Genomic DNA, 23,010 nt, shown 5'->3' on the forward strand with positions numbered 1-23,010 from the left:
GGCTCAGCAAGGGAAGGGGGTGGGTGAGAAAAATCCTAGATGGCCATTTCTCCTCAAGAACTTTTGTCTTACTGAGGATTAACTTCCATCATCTCACCAATTTTGCTGACTACTTTCCGCTGTTATCCTGGGTCGAGCAATTCCTGGGAATTTAATGTTGTACTTTGGCATGCAATCTACAAATCACCCAGCAACAGCCATGAAGCAACAGAAGGCCACCTGTCTCCTACAGTGCCATTGCTCACAGTGTGATGGAGAAAAGCTTAGTGACAGCAAGAAATGTTTGTCTCCTCAAATCTCTTTGGCACCTGGAAATAGAAATGTCCCCTGCCTTGCCTCCAGTGCTGACTCACTGCCTCTCCGTTGAAGCAGGCCTCCTTTTATGTCTCTCCTCAGAGGGGTTCTACCTCCACTTAGTATTGCTGACATTTTGCTCCTCTCCAACTGAGGCACCCCTGCTAACCTTATCTAGTGTTCAGCCAGGGCTGATTCCTGGTCCATTAAGTCAGGGAGATGGAGCAGAGGCATGGGATATCTTTCAGCAAACACTATCACTGCTAGTGTCTATTCCCACCTGAACACCCCATGTCTGCATGCCCTGCCTTACTATCTCTCCCTTTCACTTTTCTGTATTCTTTTCTATATCACCTTTCACTTGCCTGTGTGTTGTTTCAGCTCACTGTCCTCACAGAGAAGCTAGACTTATTCAACAGATCCTTGGCAAGAAAAGAAAATCTGAATAGTAGGATGAACATGGGCTATTGAAGGTGGTCTTCAAAGGTCAGTCCCAGGTCTCCTTCTCTCTTGTTCACAGCATTACTTTTGCTTCTCATTGAGGTTCTTGAACGTTCTGCTTTTCCCACAGCTCACTGATTTTCAGCAACCAACATCACTCTCTGCTCTCTTCTGTGCCCATCTCCCACATCTTTCCCTTTCATAGCTGTGTTCTCCCTCTTCATTCCACCAGGTAACTCTTCACCTGTTCCAGTTTTGTCACACTCCTTGTGCTTCCTTCTTCCCTGTCCTGCCAGAAAGACCCTAAAATTGTGCCATCTCTTCCTATTCAGTAGTCTCTGCAGCTCTGCCTGTAGTCACTTGCCATAGGTAGCTGCTTGCAGACGTTTAATCTGCAAAAAGTGAGAAATGTGTGAGAGTAAGTTGTTATGTTAAGACAGATAATTAGGTCTGTGTCTCAGCAGTATTTTGCAGAGGCAAAAAATACAGGACTGTGTGCACTCTCTAGCCCTGTTGGCAGTCACTGAAGTACAAGCCCAGTCCTACTGGGAAACCCTTTGGCTATGAATAATGATTTCCAGATGACATAACTTGCTAAGATTGTTTGAGCAAAGCACCCTGCTGACAAGGCTGTGCAGCTTTAGCCTGGCTCAGGCTACAAGCAGAATAAGTTCATGGTTGCTTGCAACAACCTTGACACAGACACAACTGTGTTACTTGCTGTTACACAACAAAGAGACATCAGCAAAGGGTGGGCTGTAAATGAGCAGCAACAAATAATGTTGCTGCGGAGAGCTGTTACTTCCATTTTTCTGGCTTAGAGGGATTTTAATGATGTGATTTTACAGTTACATTAGCAAAGAAGGTTCTACCATTTCTCCTATTTAATTTTTTCTTACAGTATTTGTTATATTCCACTATAAAGTGAGAACATTCTTCTGGTTATAACATCCTGTATACATCAGGAACACACCTGAGCAGGAGGCAAGCTCTACTTTACTTTACCCTATAGAGCCAGAATTCGATTTCACCTGTAGCAGATAACAGATATGAGTGAGCCTGTCCCTTTAATTTTCACCCAGGGTATCTCTGTGTCTCAGAAGGAAAAATTCTGAGTAAAGTTGAAGGTAAACTAGCTGGCTGAGGAAAACAGGGAAAAGTGGGGACAATAACAAGCTCTCATTCTATTCAAGCCACCTAATGAGATCAGCTTACCTTGCTCCACTAACCTACTCTGAGTTGCTAGCTGCTGTCCTACTGACAGGGAGAGCTTTCACAGCTCACTGCTCTCCAAAGCAAGATCACAGAGCACTACAAACTACAGTCTTTGCAAATATATACAACATGAAAACTATCCCTTCCCCCTGCATGTCTTTCTCCTTGCAAAAAGCATGCCTAAAAATTACCTTCAACTTTTTGCTCAGAGAAGTCAGAGGAAGCAATAATGCTTTCTCTTTACTGAAGGACATGGGGTTTTTTACATGTGGTTAGCCACCCATCTAAAGTATCTTAGCAACTTGCTCAATTTTCTAAAGAGTCTGGAAAAAAAAGAAAGAACTTTAAAGAAATCTTCAACAATCTGTAAGCTCAACACCTGGAAGTAGAACTGAAGAACAGTTTATTAGTGCAGTTGGAATAATTTGTAATCCCCTTAGCAAATAACATTATCATAGCTTTGCTGACATTCTTGGCAAACTATCAACCCAGATGCAAAATTTCCACACCAGCTCTTCAGATAACAGTGGCAGGAAGGGAAGGGAAGGAAAAAAGTGTATTGCCACAGGTGCCACCATCTGCTCCACGGTCTGAAAGGGAAACTTTGTTTTAGAGATTTATTAGCCCATTCTACTTGTCACTTTCTGAAATTCAGCATTCTGTTACTTGCTAAGCTTTGAAGTACTTCAGTGCCAAACATAAGAAACCAGAAAATGAGTAAAATGTGCTGGAGGGTTCTGAAGGCATAAAGAGGAGGTAGGCACCAAACTCCCATCACTCTTCCCATGAGAGCTCTGCACCAAAGCACTCTTCATGGATCTACCTTTTTATTTTTTCTTATATTAAATTAAATGAAACAGATTTTTTTGTGTCCCGGTGACAAAATGAGCTACTTGAAATATGGCCCTCTAGGTACCTCTTTCTAGGGTCTAAGCTACCACTCATGGCCTGAGGTGACACACCTTGAAATGTCATAAGTTAAAGGTACGGAGCACAGTCTGGTTAAAACCTAGATAGGTAGACAGCTACAGTCCTAAGTCACAAACTTAGTATGCCTGTGAATGTGGCCAAAATAAGTTATAACAAGGCATTTAGATGAGTTGAGGCTGAATATATGGGTGTAGTCACCTCTATCACATCTTCCATCAATTCCCCAAATTCCATCAAGTTCAACTTCTGGTCAGGCTTCTAGCCCTGAAGCCTCGCTAATTCAGCACAGCAACCATTCAGCTCCTTCCCTAGGGCCTACTCTGAAGAAAGAAAATTTAAAAAAAACCTCCAAGACCTAGCAGCAGAGTTTCTTGGAGTTAGAATTTGCAGCTGAGGAAGGAGAACTGCTCTCCACACTAGTACAGCTGGTGCTATGCAGAGGGACACATTTTTAAAGCAAGTGCACAGTCTTTTATAATCTACCGTAAAGCATAGATGCCCTCCTGCCTGCAGGCCAGAAGACAGTAGGCATTTTTTCATACTCACTGAGTGCATGTTATTTTACAGGAATATTGGCACTGCTATGTATGCATGTGCTGTGTGGGTGGGTGGATGGTGGGAGGGCTTTTCTTTGTCCTTGCTGACTATGGCCTGTACACTGAATGCCTGTTCCTGTTCGGAATTGAGGAGTCAAAAAAGTTGAGAAAAATTATTAAGCTAAACCAGTGACTATCTAGTTTAGACACCACAGTAAAAAAAAAAAAGCCAGTAATAAATGTTAACTTGACAGAGAGGAATACAGAAAAACTATCAGAGTTGAAGAGGCATTTTATGGATTAAAAATTGTTGCCATAAAAATTAAACTGTAACCTATAAAAGAGCTCCCACTCAGTATGTAAAAAAGAGTAAGCAAATTAAGAACTAGAAGTTAAGTTGGTGTAATATTAAACCAATTAAAGATATCAAATGTTACCAAAATGCTTATGCCATTGAGCAGAAACCAAAACGTGGTGCCAAGCAATAGAACAAGAGGCAATGGGCTGAAACAGATGCACCTGGGAAGGTGGGGCAGTCACAGAGGAAACCCACCTACTGTGCCAGGGAGGAACTTGTCACCATTGCTCACTCTCCCTTCAGTCATATATGCTCTTGTTCTTCAAGACTCTAACCTCCACCATGTTCCATTGTTCTATTTCCAGAGCCTGAGATTTTCTTCTGGGACACCTCTTTCCCTTTAGTCCATACAATCTTCTTCACTCAGGCATCAAGGATTCCTTGCATGCAGGCCACAAGCCTTCCTAAGTATAACACTTTCTCAGTGACCAAAATCCAACCCAGTCTACCAAAGGTGGCATTAGGGCTCTTCCAGATTCTCCCTTCCATTTCGTCCACATACTATATGATAGCCCCAAATAGAGTCTCAGCTTTCAATATCCCCAGAGTTACTCCTCTGCATCCTGGTTACCCCAAATTTCCTTAGCCTCCTGTATCTTCCAACAACCCATGCACGAGCAATGAAGGCTTTCTATGCGCTGACCAGCCAGTCAACAACCTAAATAATACAGGGAACTAATGAATCCATATTTTGCTCAGTGTAGTTAGTCTGTCTTCTCTGTGGTGTCTAGATTTTCTAAAAATGTAGAATTAAACAGCACTGAGCATTTCACTGTTTTTTCAAATTAAGTTGGAATTGGTCAAAGGGCTTTTAAAGTTAATAGGAAGAAACCGACAAGACAGCACAAGGGAACAAAAGCATCTGTGTGGAGTCCCCTAATCCAGCCTTATATATGCCTACTATGTCCACTCCGGTGCTTCTCTGCAGCTGATTTACTTCATATCAAGGCTGCCAGGTTTGGTAGAATCCAACATTATAGACCTGGATTTGGAGTGTCTAGCCTACACACCTCTGTGTCAGTGCTCTCTAAACACAAAGGATAATCTCAAATCCAAGTTTTGAGAATGCGTGTGTGTGGTTTTTTAGCAAAGTAAATGTTAACACTTGCAAAATTCTGAGTTTTCTGTCTTAGATACTATATTTCACAGAATCGCAAAATCACAGAATCACAGAATGGGTAAGGTTGGAATGGATGGTGGTGGGTAATCTGATCCAATCTACCTGCTCAAGGAGGGTCATCCTAGAGCACACAGCACAGGATTGCGTCAGTTCTTGAATATCTCCAATGGAGGAGACTCCACAGCCTCTCTGGGCAACCTGTTCTATGCATCAGTTTCTGCCCATTTCTTCTTGTCCTATTGCTTGGCACCACATAGAAGAGCCTGGTTCCATCCTCTTGGCGCCTTCTCTTCAGATATTTATAGACATTGACAAGGTCCCCTCTCAGTCATGTCCTCTCAAGCCTGAAAAGGCCCAGCTCCTCAGCCGGACAGATGTTCCGATTTACGGTATTTTTCTTCCCAAGTAACAATTACACATGATGAAGCGCTGTTTTCCTGGAGGTGGCTAACACCTGTCTGCCCATGGAAAGCAGTAAATTCCTTGTTTTACTTTGCTTGTGGCTTTTGCTTTATCTGTTAAACTGTCTCAACCCACAAGTATTCTCACTTTGCCCTTTCAGTTCTCTTCCCCATCCCGCTGGTGGGGGAGTGAGCGAGCAGCTGCATGCAGGTGCTTAGTTGCTGGCTGGGGTTAAACCACAACACAGTGGAAAGAAGGCACTGGTAGTGCTTTTAGGCTACTCATAATGCCTGAAAGATATGAAAACAGATTATTCAGAAGTCAGTTGACAGCCATGGAGTAGATAATAACAAGGTGGCAGCCAACAAGAAACTCCTGCCCAAGGAGAAGGAGGGTTCTGAAGAGTTGTGAACTCCCCCCCTACTAGATCAGTCTGGAAGTGGAAGGAGGTTGGAAGTCTTCACTCATATCTTCCTCCTATGCTCTGGGTATGTGTGATAATAGTCTCCTATTCCTTCTCTGTTCTTCTTTTTCTTCTGAGTTTTCCTGCTCTTCACAGTCTCTTTGTGTCCTATTCTCCTTCTTCTGTGGTCCTTCGTGTTCTTCTAGTCTCTTCACTTCAGTCATGGTTCCTAACTTTTTGCAGCTCCCTTTCAGTTCACACACATTTCTTCCCATTGTCCTTCCCCTTCCTTTTTCTAGCTTACTTTATATGAATTCTGAAAAGGATATCTTGTTTCCAAGAAAACGTCCCAGCCTTCCAACACAGACTATATTTACCTAAAAGCTGAAAATCCTGGAGCTGAAAATGTCACAGCTGAACAACATTAAACACAGCTTTAAGGAGAGAATTTCTCAAGGATGGACAGACGTTCAATGACTTTTAATCATGTTGACATTGATATAAAAAAATGAAACTTTCAGATGCCATAGAATATGCCACATGAGATTCTAATAATTTTAAGATATGCAAGATTAATTTTCAAAATATTTCTTACATTTATAGCTTTCAGCATTTGAAAAGCCATTTCTAGGCCTCTACTTAGAAGGTAAGTGCAAATAAGGAGTATTACTGAAAAAGAGTTTTATAAAAAGCTTTTATGTTTGTAAGAACATTTTAAGCAATACAGTCTTTATTATGTCCTGATTTTCTAGAAGAATTGATTTTGTTTATGGGCATTAATTTAAGCTAAAGATATTTATTCAGCCAGTTGATCATATCCTTTCTTCCTTCCTCAATAAAAGGTTTATCTTGAGGATTGATATCTTCTCTTTTGCGATGCACAAACCCATGTGTCTGTCCAGGATAAATTTTAACTTCATAATCAACTTTACAGTTTTGTTTAAGCTTCTGCTCCAGTGAGGTGACCTGTAACACAGAATGTTCCATGTTGACTGAGTACAAAGTTAACACGTTCTATACTTACAGTCCTCAAATTGTCCTGTTTTTTTTTACTTTTCTGGAAGACAGACACGGTATGTCCTTGCCACTGTTTCCTATTCTACTAATTTTGTACCTAAATGCATTTCTGTTCTACACTTGCTTTGTTGAACTAGGCTCTTTTCTCTAGCAAAATAACAGCATATGACTGTATAAAATGTAAAAAAAGTATATGGGTTGCTGTAATAATACCTGTAAAGGCAAAAACACCTATTGCTGAGCTCATAAGAAGGTTAGCATGTAGTGATCACTGTACAAGAAAACTGGGGCAAGAGTTTGAATTAATTTAAAATTGAGGGAGGAGAGGCATAGATACAAAATCAGTAGTTCAAAGCAGCTGGCACTGTTGGTAGGAAAATTAAAGCCAACACCACTCAATAAAAGCGTACGTTCCTCTTTGATCCCCTTGGTAGATAATCATCTTTCTCCAGTCATTCTCCACCCACACTCCAGAGAAAGGCTGTTGACAGAATATCAGAAAGGAGAAGCTCTGCAGGACAGTGGGGAAAGGAAAAGTCTAGTCACAGGATTTTTTAATTCTCCTGCAACCAGTGATTCCACTTATACAGGTGGGAACTTTCTGCTAATTTTAGGGACCATCAGTATCACTAAAGAGGGTCTGCTATCTTAAACTTGACAGAAGGCTTCCTTTGGATTCTTGCTCTTTTCCTAAGAACTGATGACAATCATCCATATTTTTGAACAGAAACAGAAAACATGTTTAGTGACACTTTAAAACTTTTTGATTTGGGGATAAATAATATAAATTTGTGTAGAGGTACTGTAAGAGTTAGTGAAAGAGGAAGAAAAGTGCAAATTAGGTTTCTACTTTCTCTTCATTAAATACCAAGTTACAAAACAAGCATGAAAGGCATAAAAAAGACAAATATCTGTGATGGGAAACTCACCTGCTCCAATGGAATGATGTCATCCTTTTCACCAAAAATGAATAAAGTAGGATGCAGCAAATTAGATTTGTCATCGAAACGCCTGATCACTCCTAGGGAAGAAAGACAAGCACATACAATGAGTCATCCTACTTAAAGTGGCTAAACCACTACCAAATCTGTACAATAAAACTACAAGACATTTTGATCAGTTACAGCTGCTTTGTAATGGAATTAAACATACTTTGTTTAAAAATTCCTTTTTTTGTGGAATGTTTGGGATGTTATTAAAGATAAAAAGACCAGTTCTGTAGGAAAAATCAGGGACAAATTGTTACACTTGCCCCATTTTTGTGGTTTTCTTTGGGCAACTGCTTCTGACCACTATCAGAGACAGGGTTCTGTGAAAGATGGACACTTAGAAGCTGCTCACCTCTAGCTGCTCACCTCTAATGGGAAGGCCATTTTTAAGATAATTGTAAATATTCAGCATTCCAGATACATGGTTAGGACTTCAGTGTACATATCCTGATATGAATTCATAACAAATTGACACTGTATTTTTGACTGTTCAAATATATTTGAATTTAAGTTAAGTAAAACTAGACAGCTATCACCTTGGCTACTCTTTTCATTCCTGAGATTATTACAACAGACAGGTAAAAAATTAACAAGTAGCATTGTTGAATTGACTCAACTGATCAGCAAATCGGTGTAGCAAAATAATCCCCACAAGCTTTCTGGAAAAATACCTTCAACTTTCTTTCACCTCTAATTAATATAAATTGCTCGGGGTTATGTGGAAGTACAGAGGTCTATAACAGAAATATCAAAGGTAACATAAATGTATTGAGAACTAAAGTGTGATAGTGCAAGGGTTAAAACAAGGAGTTCCTATTAGTAATGAGGGACCACTACGTAAAAGATTTAAAAGATGTGCCCAGAAACCCTTTTGTCATTGCCAGTCAAGAGGAACCTCAGCCACAGTGAGGCCTTAGCATTTGGTGTCTCTTGTGTGCTACATTGCACAGAAGGGATCCTGGTCATACCATTCAAATACACAGCTCTTGCTGGTTATAATTAAGTGCAAAAATGTTAGTGTGCTAAATCAATTTGCTTGATATAACAAAACAATTTGCTTTTGTATAACATAATCACTTTATTCCATCCACTAGATGTCACACTGAATTTTGTTACAGTAATAGCCCTACAGAATTAGTTCTTGCACTGGTCATATCTGGTCAGAGTGTAACAAGTATTTCAGGCTTACCATAGAGGGACACCCCTGCCTTTAAATGAGGATTTTTCAGCATCAGATGTTGCACAGCTGCTCCACCCCAGCAAAACCCAATGACACCAATCTTCTTTGCACCACATTGGTCCCTTAGATACTTGAGGACGACATCAACTTCTCTGAGACATGCAAATGAAAGTGAATTAAGGCTCTAGCTCTGTTCCCCTGGCCTTCATGGTGGCTGCTTCTCAGAGACTGGATGGGCATCACTCTGCTTCTGGGAGGGAGCAACTGCCTTTGCATCACTCCTGGTTTTTCTCTTTCCCTTACTTATCAAATTGTCTTTATCTCAACCCATGAGTTTTCTTACTTTGTTTCTCCTATTGTCTCCCCTGTTCCTCTTGGGGGACTGAGTGAATGGCATTACAGGTGCTTGGCTGCTGGCTGGGGCCAACCCGCAACGCTACTTTACTATTATTCATTTCTAAAATGCAGGAGAAACTCCAGGGGAGAAGACAAAGGAGAAAGTCAGTCTTTCTACATCACTGTTAATATGACATAGCTTGATTTTATAAACAGCAGTCCAATTAATTTCACAAATAGCAATAGTTGTCGTATAGGCTAACACAAATAAAAGTTTGAGACACACAGTCAGTCAAGAGCATCCCGTTATGGCAAATGTGACCTATAGTTAAACTATCTCCAACCAGGAAGACAAATAGTTTATAAAATTGTGGAAGCAAATTTAAAATTGTTGCTTCTAAATCACCAGAAACATTATGCAATCAAGCTATGTGTCAGATAAAAATGGGGAAAATATAGAAGAGTGGGAAATCAGTATGCTTTGAACTAGCTGTTCCCTAGTTACATAGTGTTCGGTGACTGCACTTGAACCCAATCTAAAATCCGTAGAAGTTATGCCTACCTGCAGGAACTGAATCAAACTGAAGAGGAAGGAGTGAGCTGCATTTTCTAGCCTTTGCTGGTTCTTTTCATTTTAGTCACTCATTTCACTTCTACTCTCTGCACAGGTAAACAGTGGGTGCTTTTATTCTTGTTCCAACTTCTACTTTTCTCCAAAAAGCACCCATCACATAACAATGAGCTTATCCCGTGAGCTACACGAAATTTCTATTTGTGGACATCCAACTATATTTGACCCACTAATAATCTAGGATCTAATGCTGCATCTTTACTGAGGCATAAATCCCTATGAAATAAGGATGTCCACTCGCTGGACAAGGAACAACGGTTGTACTTGTCTATTTTGCCGGCATTTCGGGTTTTCGCCCATTCATCGAAAGTCGCCCAGTCATTAGAAGGTTTCCAAGCTCCTTGTCCCACAAAAAAATCTGGGCAGATGGCTCTGTAAGAAAAATGAAAATATTTTATGCCCATGAAATAATAATGAGAAAGGATTAAAGCAAAGTCCATGTGTACTACACAACAAATTAATTTTGTTGAATACATATAGTACTTAATCTACATGAAAGTATTATACTAGCAACCCTCAATATTTTCCTGCATCTAAAAAGGAGACTTAGTATAATTTGCAGATACATTTTGCCCTGTTAAAATTCATTCATTAATTTGATAAATAGCTAACTGTAACTGACAATCCTTAGTGGTTTCCTACCAAATTTTTAAAAAACCAACCACATGCATGGCATGTACATTTGGGGTAGAAGGAACGCCAACCCAGTAATATAGCAAAGTAGATACCAAATATGTTTTTCAAATATTTGAGAACTTGTTTCTTTCTTTGGCACGAGCTGGTACACTTTAACCACACTGAAAGACCTTCAGCTTCTTTGCAATTTTTACTATAACAACAAAGTTACACAGAGGCTACATCAAGAGGGAGGAAATAGGCCATTTCAGGTTCATGCAAGATGGAAGATGCAGAATAACATTTATCTCTGTCTTATGTGCTTACCTACTAACTTATTATGGTAGGACTACTGAACTCTTTTAGACGTTTTTCCACTGTTTTAATGGGAAAGTTGCTAGAGAAAAGTGTAGGGAAAGTCTATGAAATTATTAGTGTTTGTGGGTTTATATGAGAACAGAAAATAGTAGCTCAACAAACTTTCTTATTAAAAAGACACTTTGAAAACAGTAATATTTCTTACATGTATCCATTAGTTGTTAGCATATCAGCTATGTATCTGGTGTTTGGGAGTTCCCATCCAAATATATCATGGATCACAATCACGGCTTTGTCTGTGCTGGCAGATGGTTTGCAAACGTATGCCTTGATGTGCTCAACTTGTACCTCCTGCCCACGGCCTCCATAGTCAAACCTGTCTCCAATATCACATGGACAGGGCCTTGATTCATTAGCCATGTGTGATACTAAAGAACAAAAAATATTCAGTTGTGAATACCAAAGCATACTACATCAAAAAAGTATTATTTACTTAGTGATAAAAGTCCTTTTTACAGTTCTTTCACTCTTCACCATGTGTATTTCCTGTCAGGAATGTATAACTTTCTTTAGTATACTCTGCGAAGGCTTAATACAAGACAGCATTTTGAAGGAAAAAAACCCCCAGCTACTGTGTAGGAAGATATAATTACACTCAGACTAAATATTTTCCTCCAGAGAGTTAAAATATTCCATAGCTGACTTTTTCAATGTCAATAAATCCTTTTTCTAAATAGCTTTAGCCTCAGATGTTGCAGACTTTTGAAAAAGGATACGTCGGAGAGGTGCCAAGAAAAATATACCAGCAAAAGTCAGAGTATAATATCATATTTATTTAATATTAAATAAAGAACACATTCAAACTCCAAGATAGGGGAAAATATCCTTAGGTGGAGCCAAAGTTTTTATCAAACAGGTAATAGAGTGGTATGGTTAATTTTTTTCAAACTATTGCTTAAATGAAAATAAGCAATTCACAAAGGTCAAAAAGTGCCAGCTGAATCTAACACGGACGTATGTAGCTCCTTGGACTCAAGTTAATGATTTCTTGCCATCAACCTTAGGTTAACAAAGTGAGTGAACTTACGTGAATAACTTCATTGAATATGCACAGAGCATCTCCAAATGATTAAAGAACATGGAGAGAATTTAGGTAAACCTTTACGTAAACTCTCTACAGATAAATTGTTTGTACTACCAAAGAAAACTTTGTTAGTACAGAAACAGGGATGTTCAAACTTGACTGTGCCAAATGTACTCACAGAGAGAAACAGGAAAAAGCAGATTACTGAACCATTCCTGGATGAGTGGGACTTAAATAATTGTGGCATTGAAGGGACAGTTTTAGGAAAAAAAACAAACAAACAGTCTGGCAGTCAGAAGAATTGCACAGATTTCCAGAGACCAAGATCTTCTGAATTTGCAGACTTTAAAATTCAGAATATCTCAAACAATATTATCAGAGCTAGATTGCAGATCCTGTGAGATTTCACTTAAGCATTTATTTCCAGAGACCAAACAATAACTAGTTTTCAGAGACTTGAATCTACAACCACAAAAATATAAATATATTGCTGTGTGGCACTTTCATTTTCAATACACTCTCCTGAGTCTTCCTGCTGAGAGGTCTTCCCCACCTCTGGAGGGAAAATAACAGATTTCTGAATCATCATCTAAAAAAAATCCCAAACAAAACAAACAAAACAAAAACCAGGAAAAAAAGTAGCCTCCAGTTGCATTTAAATGAGCTCGCACTCCTTAAAAAGCACGCAGATAAAATGAAAGTCCCCCAAACATGCTGAGTCAGATCTCAGTACGCACTGGTTCTACATTTCTCAGAAGAAAAGCAGTGAGAGCTTTAAGAAAACCAACAACAACAAGACAAACTCCACACATACCTGCAGCACAGCAGGCGTGCGAGACAGTAGACGCAAGATGCCGGAGCTCAGCGTGGATGAATGGGATTCCAAAAGACAGCGCTAACGCACAAAATCAAAGGGTGAGTGCAAAGATCCTGTTTCTTTAAGTCAGGGTTACATAAGCCTTTATCTTGGTGTCTCGCGCAGTGACGAAGTCCACTCTTTTTAAAGCCATTTTCACCGCGAGTGCCGGCGGGCTGTGCTGCCGCGGGGAGCGCTGCTGTAGCTGCCTACCAAGCCTTCTTCTTCACTTACACAAAATGGTATTAAGCATGACTTAGCTGAGCAATCCATCTAGAAAAAAACCGTGTTTACATTTTGGTTTTGGGGGGTTGGTTCGATTTGCTCTTTGGTTATTTGTTTGTTTGTTTGTTTTAAGGGTGTTTCTTTGCTTTTAAAGGTTGGGGAATTATTACTTTTGACCATTACATTGGCATTAGCAGTTCTTTAGACTATTCATACTTGGGTAAAAGACATATTTAAAGTCATCAGCAAGGTGAGCAAAGTAGAGACACCATTTCAAAGCTTATATAGCACAGGAAAAATATTTACTATTTTCAGGTTGAATTAAGCAGCATGTAAGAAAGTAACAGCTTTGTAGACTGCTGTACAGTGTGTTTAAAATACTGGTCCTATCACACACTTATCCTATCACAGAACATTTTATACATTTTTTTTCTTTTTGAATTAAAGTCTCTAACTGTATCCCCCACATTCTTCTGATTTTCTTTTTATGAGATTATTAGAATTATTCCTTAAAGAGCTTTAACTAAATATATTAGCAATCCAAAACTCACTGTTTCCTCAGAGACATGTCTAAAAAGTAGACTAAATGCATGTTAGTCCACTACACTTCTGTCTTACAATTTAGTCTTCATATAGAAGCTGTTTTCTTGTATTCTAAATAACTTTGCTAGTGCTGTTTGTTTGCAATCCCTAAAATGAAGTCAAACAAATGAAAAAAGCCTACCCAAGAATTGCAGAGCAAAGTCATAAGGCTCAAAACCAAACGTTTTTGGTTTGGGTTTTTGGCTTTTCCCACTTGTGTACTACAGATTATAGGACACAAGTTGCTTAGATACTCCATAGCAACTTTAAAGAGCAGTAGCCAAATAAATGAGACAAAAACTGGGAATTTGCATCATTCCTAGAAAAGAAAAATTACAGCAATGCTTACAGAACCTTCTCTCCACTAGAGCTGTTTAAGCACATTTTCACTTTCTTAGTCATGTGGCTCTAGAAATAATTCTTTATACATAAGACTATTACCCTGTACCTTAATATTAACATTAAACTTTAGAAATGAAACTTCTTTTAATTTGGTTTCCTGTTGTTTCATGTTCCTTTTCAGGCAATCCATGCTGTTTTTTCACTTGAAAGTCAAATCTTAATTCAACACATCCATGATCTCTGGACATGCATTTCATACTGGCTGCACTTCATACTGTAAACACACGCCTCTTTCGGATCTCATATGTCCAGCTCTTACTTAGTGACTTACGGTTTTATCAACAAGATTTGGTTGTACTTGTAGTAGCTCACAGCTGCCCTTTCACTTCAAACAAAGGCTGCATCTCAGTTTGGTTTGGTTTTGTTTTTTTGTTTTGCTTAGTCATGGTGTTAGTGTTACAGCACACATGCCATTCCAGCATTTATGAATGACTGCTCTTCTCTAAATAGATGTCCTGATTGTCCTCTAGCACATTAGCTTACCTTCTAATGCTCATGGAACATCAATAATGTGGAGTTATCAAGGTTAGACACTGGGATAATTAAGGTACCATAAACTTCTAGATCTCTACATTCTTCTCCTGGAAAAGATGTGTTATGACAGCTGTATCACCCAGATAACAGCTGTATCAATATATTACATTAGATGGTATCATATGAAAAACAACAGTTAATCAGCAGTTGCAGACCAGAATTCTCTGAAGACCTCCCCACGGGAAAGATGGCAGGGAGGGGAGGGGAGGATATTAGCAGCATGTAAAGGAGGAAAACACGTGGGAAAAAGCAAACGAAATTAAAATCCAGTGAAGAGAGATAAGGTTCATTAATACTATTTTTACATGAAACACAACACAATATATATTTCTCTGACAGTATTTTTAATTTGAGAGACTGTCATTAGTAAAATTAAGACTTCCCTAAATTGCATTTCCTCCCCATTAAATTCCATACAGTCTTCATCAGTAGCACTGATAAGGTGAAAAGAGATGTACAATCATTTTTGGTTTTCTTAAAACTTTAGAGGTACCAGCACCTGGTGAAGACAGGAGGCACCTGGTTTCAAACTAACAATCAGAAGCCTTTCATCCCATGAGGTAAAATTAAGCAGTGTAAGTCACCGTCACAAGATACGCTAGAGAGCAGCAGATCAAGAAAGTTTAAAGAGGGACTGGCAAATCCTCAGAGGTTTGGTCCCCCAGTGGCCGTTGGACACAATGCTCCAGTGGGAATATCCAGCTCAGGAATCCCCTGAAGGGCAGGTTGCCAGGATGTTTCACAAGAGAGGATATTTCCTACACAGTCACTGCTGGCCACAGATGGAGGCTGGGTGCTGAGGTGGATGCAATCTTGAGCTGATGCAACACAGAGAATTTTGTTTCATATCATTGCTGGGAAAAGTAGGTAACAAGATATAATTATGCAAAACTATGCAACATTTCTCCTTTAGGGAGTAGCCATGGTTGGAAACCCCACATTAAATGCCTTGTCTGCAGATTGCGTTGTACATTTCAATTCCTAACCTGACCAGGAAAGCATCTATAGAGTTTCACAGAGCCACAGGTAATCTGAGAAAGTAGTATACCATGTGAATAACCTTAGCTACAAATTTTGAAACAAGATATGACCCCTTACATCACCTGTTAAATACACATCTGCCACCAGGGTACGAGTCAAAAAATCCTCATTTCTCAAAATGAGCTTTGCCAAACAATGTATTTGTGTCCCTAAATTTTCAACTTGTGATTTATGTGGAACTTAGACAAACAGTGGCCACAATACACAAACAGATTAATTTACCATTAGTCTAACTTATTTCAAACATTAAGGTAAATCTCAAGGAACTGGAGGATATTTCAAAGCGTATTAAAACATGTCACCAACTTTTGCGGTAAGGTTCTAGACAATTTGTTTCAATATAAGGGCAGGTCTTACAATCTGCAAAGATATGGACAGAACAGCAGTATTTCCTATATGTGAAATCTATGACAACGCTAGATACACTATAACTGAAAAAAAAAGCCTCTTAAAAACACCTAAGGATGTGGTTTGTTGTATCCTACATGGTTTATAGGTTCCTAGGACCAATAGAAAGCTGCCATACAACAAAACTCCCTGAGCAGATTACTGTAAAACAGCAGTGGGATTTTGATAAAAGTTTTTAACTTGGGTTTAGTAGCCATACTTCTACAAAAGAAAGAGACTTAAGAAAAAAATAAACTAGATTTCATTCTTAGCCCTTCTATGTCTAGCTCTGTTTTCCTGCTTGTTTTTTTTATCTTCAAACATTATTACGAGGCTGAATTTTTACTCACAATTCAGAATGGAAATTTAAACATGCAGAAATCAAAAATTATGGTTATTAGCATACTCAGTGAAGGGGAATGAAGTCATATCTTTCAGCAAAAATGAAAAATGTAGGGTTCAGGAGACTGGATAGATCATCAGAATCTTTGGTTACACTCTGTTCCTGCGTGAAGTTCTAGCTCTGCAGCACGCAGAGGAGCAGTAAACAGGAAAAAGGAAGCTAAATCGGGAAGGTGACCAAAGAACAACATGTATGTCTGTCCAGACCTAAAATAAAGATATGGCTGCTATGACCAATTCTGAAAATAGGAACGAATATCCTCACCGCTATTTTCTTTGCATAATATCCTTCCAGCTCTGATGAAAATATCTCTCTTCATCAGCTAACAGCCTCATTTGAAGAAATAATGCTAGATCAAGTACTTAAGCTACACAACATGCATATGCACAATGTTTACCTCCTTGTATTTACCTACCATAGAGAGATACACCAGCCTTTAATTCCCAGTGTGGCATCATCAGGTGATGTACAGAAACACCACCCCAGCAAAAACCAATGATCCCTAATTTCTTTCCACCACACTGTTCCTTTAGATATTTCAGGACAGCATCTGCTTCTCTAGAACATATAATTAAATGCAAATCAAGCAACCATAGTAAAACCAGTATGTGAAATATGAAAAGAAAATATAGAGATGCATATAAGTGTCCCCACATCATGCTGCAACTATATTTTCTTTCACATACTTCATATAAATTATTATTTCAGGTAAACCTTAGGGGTTACTAATCTGAAATCATCAGAGAGAGAAAAAAAAGAGAAGTCAATCGAATTCAATAAAAAAAGCAATATAAATAATATATATCAAAGGAAACATAAGGGGATAGAAAGTAGATGATTGATTACACACTAAGTAAGAGTTAAAAAAGCTTAACATTCTCTGAGAAGCTGGATAAATTTTTGCTTAATAAATGTTGATTAAAAAGTAATAAAAATCTCTCTGGTGAATACTATTTATTAGCTAGTCAAAATGCTGACAATAACTGAAGTTAGTATTTGTTGCAGGGAAGTCAATGTAAAAAACATGATAGATGTTTTCAGATTTTACAATGTAGCCTGAAATACTTTTTGGCTAGATGCTGAGTTCTGAAAATACTCATTTACCCCTGAAGCATCTGTCACCATGCAGAGGCAGTAAAAAGAAAGTTTAGGTGAGACAGAGGTAGCATTTAAGGCTTTTGTATCACCTCAAGGCTGTGTTTTCGGACCTGTTTCCTCCCCCCTTGGTCATGCAAGCTATATATGCCATCAGTAAACCAGCTTCGCAAATAGCACATTATCTGCCAATGCACAAATGCATACAGAAGCAAATTAACTGCCAAAAAATTCTTTCCTCACTGCAGCTGACACTTGAAACGTGTGAATTGCCTGTAAGAAATGCTAGACAGTGCCCAACCCTCTCTTCCCATTGCAGCAGAGAGGGGACAGATTCCAAACTAGAAGGGTTTCTACAACAACTGAGCCCTCTGAGACAGGAACTCTCTGGAAATGATTCAGTTATGTCTCCCATAATCTTCTCACCAAATACCTAAGCCCAGCAACCTTCGACATAGCTAGTCCCAACAGCCCAAGACATTTGCTATCCCAGGAAGTTTAGTTTTGTCTCTAATTAGTCTGACTCCTTCTCCATGTTTTCTTGTCAATAGCTTTCCTCTGTGTTATTAAGGCAGCAGAGCCTGCTACTGACAGGTCTGTGCTGATAAATGCTGGGGCAGTGTTGCACATGGGAGGGGAAGATGTGATACTCCTCTTGGCTCTTATCATCACATTCCCTAGGGAGCCACTGGCTCTCACTGCTCTGGGATGATGCAGCCATCAGCTGCCTGAGAGTAGTTACACCATGATGGGCAACTACTGTGGCACAATCAAAAACTTTTCTTCTTTCCATACAGCATCTTAAAGGATCAGTCTGTTACACTTGGCAAGACACCAGATGAGAATTGTGCTTTCTCATGGCTTGTGTTACTGGGCACTTTTAAACAAAGCTTTTTGAAGCAAAGGAAGCAACTTGCAATCTATGTTTCCAACACTGGATGACAAAACTCATCACTAAGCCACTACTAAGAGACTTGTCCTTGAAGGAGGGCAATGAAGATAGTGAAGGGCTTTGATGGGAAGCCATATGAGGAGTGGCTGAGGTCACTTGGTCTGTTCAGTTTGGAGAAGAGGAGACTGAAGAGAGACGTCATTGCAATCTACAACTTCCTTGTGAGGGGAAGAGGAGGGACAGGCACTGATCTCTTCTCTCCGGTGACCAGTGACAGGACCTGAGGGAATGGCCTGAAGTTGTGTCAGGGGTGGTTTAAGCTGGATATTAGAAAAAGATTCTTCACACAGAGGGTGGTTGAGCACTGGAACAGGCTCCCCAGGGGCATGGTCACAGCACCAAGCCTGTCTGAGTTCAAGAAGCATTTGGACAATACTCTCAGGCACATGCTATGACTCTGGAGATGGTCCTGTGCAGAGATGGGGATTGGACTCGATGATCCTTGTGGGTCCCTTCCAACTCAACATATTCTGGGAATCCGTGATTCTATTCAAAGCAAAATAAAAGGTCACTAATTCAATCCCACTTCTAAGGAGTCATTAAAAAAGGCCACCTTTGCTGGTAGATTAGCTGCATCCAACCTCAAACAAAACAAAACCAAAAAACAACAAACCAACACAAAAAAGAATTAAAACAAACAAACAAAAAACAAAACAAAAAAAACCAAACAAAACAAAACAAAACAAAAAAAAAACCACAGAAAAAAAGGCAGTCTCTAACACTAGCAGGCAATGTGATATCCAGCTCCCTGACATGACTTTTTTTTTTTCATGGCATCTCAAGCTTTCAGCCAGTCATCAAACATAGACCACTCATCAGAAGACTTCTGAACTTCTCTTCCTGAAAAAAGTCACACACATGCAGACACACACATACACACAAAACATAACATTGAATGAATTAATCAAACACTGAGATTTTTTTTGGCCCTTCATAGCATGGAAGATTTCTATCCAGTCATAATTTTGATTTCTTTTTCCTAAGTAATGTTTTTAAATACCGTTGTTACCTCTTCTACAGATACCTATAAGTGTCAGAAAGCATTGATAGATATCTATATATTCTTTTTTTTCAATACCTAAACCACAAAATACATTTTGTGATACAAATCTGGAAAATATTAATACTTTTATCCCTACTATTTACCTGTTTTGAGAACATAATTTGAAACTGTACACAGTAAAACAATAGACTATCTTGTAAAAGATGAAGTAATTAGGTCCTGATTACAAAAATTTTAGATTTTGCATACAACATATACCATTTAACATAAATGCATCATTAAAGAGTTCCATGTAAATAAAGACAATTACATAAAATAGATGTTTACTACAGAGCACTCACTTATGAGCTAGGAAAAAAAATAAAAACAGAAAGACACCTGATAGACTGAGGTCAGCAAAAAACAAGCGAAGGGAAACTGTGTGGGAAGAAAGGGAGGAGTGTTTTACTGATTTGGTGACCGGAAAAAGGGAAGTACAGGAAGAGTCCACTCAGTACTGCAGAGTTCCTGCATCACGAGGGTGCCCAAATCCTGGCTCAGGATGACCTCAGCTGAAACGTGTTGTGTGACCAGCAGCACAGTTGTGGTGGCACATTCAGTAATGAATAGTAGAGTTTTTTCATGCAGAAGGAAACAAGCAGGGACTCCATCACATGATGGCAGAGGCTGCCATCACTAGGTCACCACCAGATGCTGCTGTGTGTTCTCCCAAGACCGACCCACAGGGAAGCAATGGGATCCCTGGGAAATAACAATCATCTTTCACTTATTAAATGTCTTTGGCTCTCTCCCTCCTCAGACACACCTTGTGAATGATAATGATCATCGTGAAATGACTGGATTGGTTTGGCCTAAATCAGACCAAAACATGTTGCAAGCATTTATTATTTTTTTACCTTGTTTGATCATTTCTATCATTTCTGTGGGGAAATGAAAACAATAAGCCCAAACCAAAAACCAACAGTGACATCCACAGTGTAGTGTGTTTGGAAATGTATGGGCAAAATTGTGCTACCTTTGGATAACCACCTGTCAGAAACACACACACTGCTTTGAAAATGAACCTTTCCGAGCCCACAAAGAACAGGTTCTTTCCCATTCAAACTGATCTAATAAGAAACTACAAGCCATCAGTCTTCACATGGTCTCTGAAATACATCTATCTCCTCATCTCATACTGCACTAGGAAAAAATCCAGCTATTTTCCTCCCAGTAGACATCAGTGCACCAGTTCAGAAGCGTCGTGAAGCAATCAGGCAAGACACATATGACTTCTCTTCCTTCAGACACTACTACCTGAGAACACTCAGTTCTCCTCCTGTCGAGAGCAGTGGATACACCAGTCTTCTCCCTTGACCACTGCAGTACTGGCAGCATAGATGGAGGGAAAGAAGGTATTACAAAAAGAAGTGTGACATGGCATGAATCACTGAGAAAAATTACAAGTAAGGTAACGTAGATAAAGACCAATTCATCAGACACTGAGTACTTTTGACAGAGCAGACTCTCAATGTAACAAAGCAGCATAGTGTTGTACCAGTGATTTGCAAGTATCCTGCACAGCATGAAAAGTGTGTGTCCATTCTCATGTTGAGAATGTTTGCATTTGGTCACAAGACAAACGTACTTCCAAACATGGAGCAGAATAGGGGATATCAAGTCCTCAGGAAAGACAGTAGCAAGCAGCATGCTATAGACCAATTAATGTGTGTATCAGAAAATCCAAATGTTCACAAAGGTAGCATTCTTATCTTCAGAGACACAGAGCTCCTTTCAGTTCCACAGATAGATCTCAGCCACATGGCAACTGTTTGCTGACATTTGATTTCCTTCATTCTCCATAAACTTGAGGGCATTAAAGGCACTATCTCTCCAAACTAGACCGCTACAGAATCACATGGAAGTTTGCTTTTTGAAACTGCAGGCCAGCTCAAACCCTATATTAAGGTTTATAAAGTATAAAGCAAATGGAGTACCTTGCAGCATATCCAGTTTTTGCAAGATGTTGCTGCATTTTGGGATTTAACTGTTGCAGGGTATCAAAAATGAATGTGAAACATTTGCGGGGGGGGGAAGGAGATTGTATTTAATACTCCATGTGTATTTCTGTTGATGACAATTTTTTTAAAACCCATAATATAATTCAGCTTGAATAACTGTTTATTTTAAAAAGACTAAAATAGAATAAACACTTCTGTTTCAGAACATACTATTTTTAAAAACTGTCTCACATTGCTAGGAAAATTATCAGAATCACTTTTTACTGCATTTTGTATTCTACACATACTACATGTGCAGTCACTAATTTTGTAAACAAAACAGAGTGATGGAATCATGCTGTACTCTGCAACGTTCCACAGCAATGTTCCTTTTTGGTTTAGTATTATGGAAATATATTGTTCAAACTGCCCTTGTAATAGTTTCCTCTCGTGTATGAGAATAACAGTTAGGCTAGAAATCATAAAGAGTGAGATTTCTTGGAGAAGAAAAGATTTCTTTCATGTATCCATTAGTTGTTATCATATCAGCCATGTATCTGGCGTTTGGGAGTTGCCATCCAAGCATATCATGAATCACAATCAGGGCTTTGCCAGTGTTGGCAGGTGGTTTGCAAACATATGCCTTGATATGCTCAACTTGTACTTCCTGCCCACAACCCTCATAGTCAAACCTGTCTCCAATACCATGTGGGCCATCATTAGCCATCTAGGAATATGCAGGAAAGCAAAAATGAAAACCAGTTGTTATTTGAAGTAACAACTGTGATTATGAATCATTATCTTCATGCAATCCCCCCAGTCCCCTCCAGACACCTAACACCCACTTGGTAGTGCAAGGTTGGAAGAGAAACTGCAGGTGTTTATTGTAAATAGGCTGCTGACACATTCATTCCAAAAGTATTCATGAATTTCAGGTTAGTCAGCACAACCCATGAGCGTGGAAAGGCCAGAAGAAGGGGTTATGTCAGTCTACCATTCCTAGCTTTGTGCCTGGAGCGATCCAGCATGTGATAACTACATTTCCATGTGAGTCCTCTCACACTGTGTTACATAACTATTCCTCTCATGTGGTCTTACAGTTCCTCCTCATAGGCAGACACCTTGTAACCTCTTGCTGTTTCTCCTGGGGGACAACACTGTCAGCATGGTGCTTTTCTGACTACTGTTCCCCTAAAGTTTTCTTTCTGTATGTCCCCTTTCCCTTCGTCCTTAGGGAATCCAAAGCCGTGCTGCCTACATGCACTTTGCTGGTCCCTTGTATCCACTGTTATGTACAATACTTTTCCAGGGAGCCCATCATTAATTGGTATCTCTAAAGGTTCTAATAAACCAACTCAAAGAAGGTAAATCAGCAGGTTTCCCTGCAAGTTACCTACTATGTAATCTGAACTGAGAGTGGTTAGAAGAACAGAGAGATATACCACTGTTGTGCATGTAACACACCCTCATACATCACAGATACATAACTTCTCCAGAGGTATATATTTTAAATGACAAACTGGAAACTATTCCATTTCTTCTCAAGTGAAGGAGGTTTTCTGAAGAGTATGTGACCTAAGAGGTCTTCTCACAAGAGTCCCTCAAGTTCAGTATAATTTTTTGTTCCTTTCAACAGGAGACAGGCCACTGTACTACCTTTTTAAACCAAACTAATATTTGGT

General features: G+C 39.3%; 2 protein-coding genes and 1 long non-coding RNA gene across 3 annotated transcripts in view; 2 read left to right on the forward strand and 1 right to left on the reverse strand.

Moving 5' to 3' along the window:
• Positions 1 to 6,160: 6,160 nt before the first annotated feature.
• Positions 6,161 to 12,866, reverse strand: CMBL (carboxymethylenebutenolidase homolog). The gene is made up of 6 exons (XM_008922832.3): positions 12,684 to 12,866; positions 10,991 to 11,213; positions 10,117 to 10,224; positions 8,895 to 9,037; positions 7,646 to 7,737; positions 6,161 to 6,665 (listed from the first exon to the last, which is right to left on the reverse strand). The coding sequence occupies exons 2-6, from the start codon at positions 11,203 to 11,205 to the stop codon at positions 6,486 to 6,488; spliced, it is 738 nt and encodes a 245-aa protein (XP_008921080.2). The 5' UTR covers positions 11,206 to 11,213; positions 12,684 to 12,866; the 3' UTR covers positions 6,161 to 6,485.
• Positions 12,448 to 23,010, forward strand: part of MARCHF6 (membrane associated ring-CH-type finger 6) — an 87,978-nt gene continuing 77,415 nt past the window's right edge. The window contains exon 1 of the mRNA XM_018070103.2: positions 12,448 to 12,784. Within this exon, the coding sequence (XP_017925592.2) occupies positions 12,581 to 12,784 (204 nt within the window). The 5' untranslated portion in view covers positions 12,448 to 12,580. The remainder of the gene's footprint in view (positions 12,785 to 23,010) is intronic.
• LOC108639189 lies at positions 13,119 to 14,282 on the forward strand. Its single transcript, XR_001920328.1, has 2 exons — positions 13,119 to 13,200; positions 14,056 to 14,282. It is a non-coding gene; the product is annotated as an uncharacterized LOC108639189 (long non-coding RNA).

This window comes from Manacus vitellinus, unplaced genomic scaffold, assembly GCF_001715985.3.
Source record: "Manacus vitellinus isolate BGI_N305 unplaced genomic scaffold, ASM171598v3 scaffold_17_pilon, whole genome shotgun sequence".
NCBI classification, from domain to species: domain Eukaryota; kingdom Metazoa; phylum Chordata; class Aves; order Passeriformes; family Pipridae; genus Manacus; species Manacus vitellinus.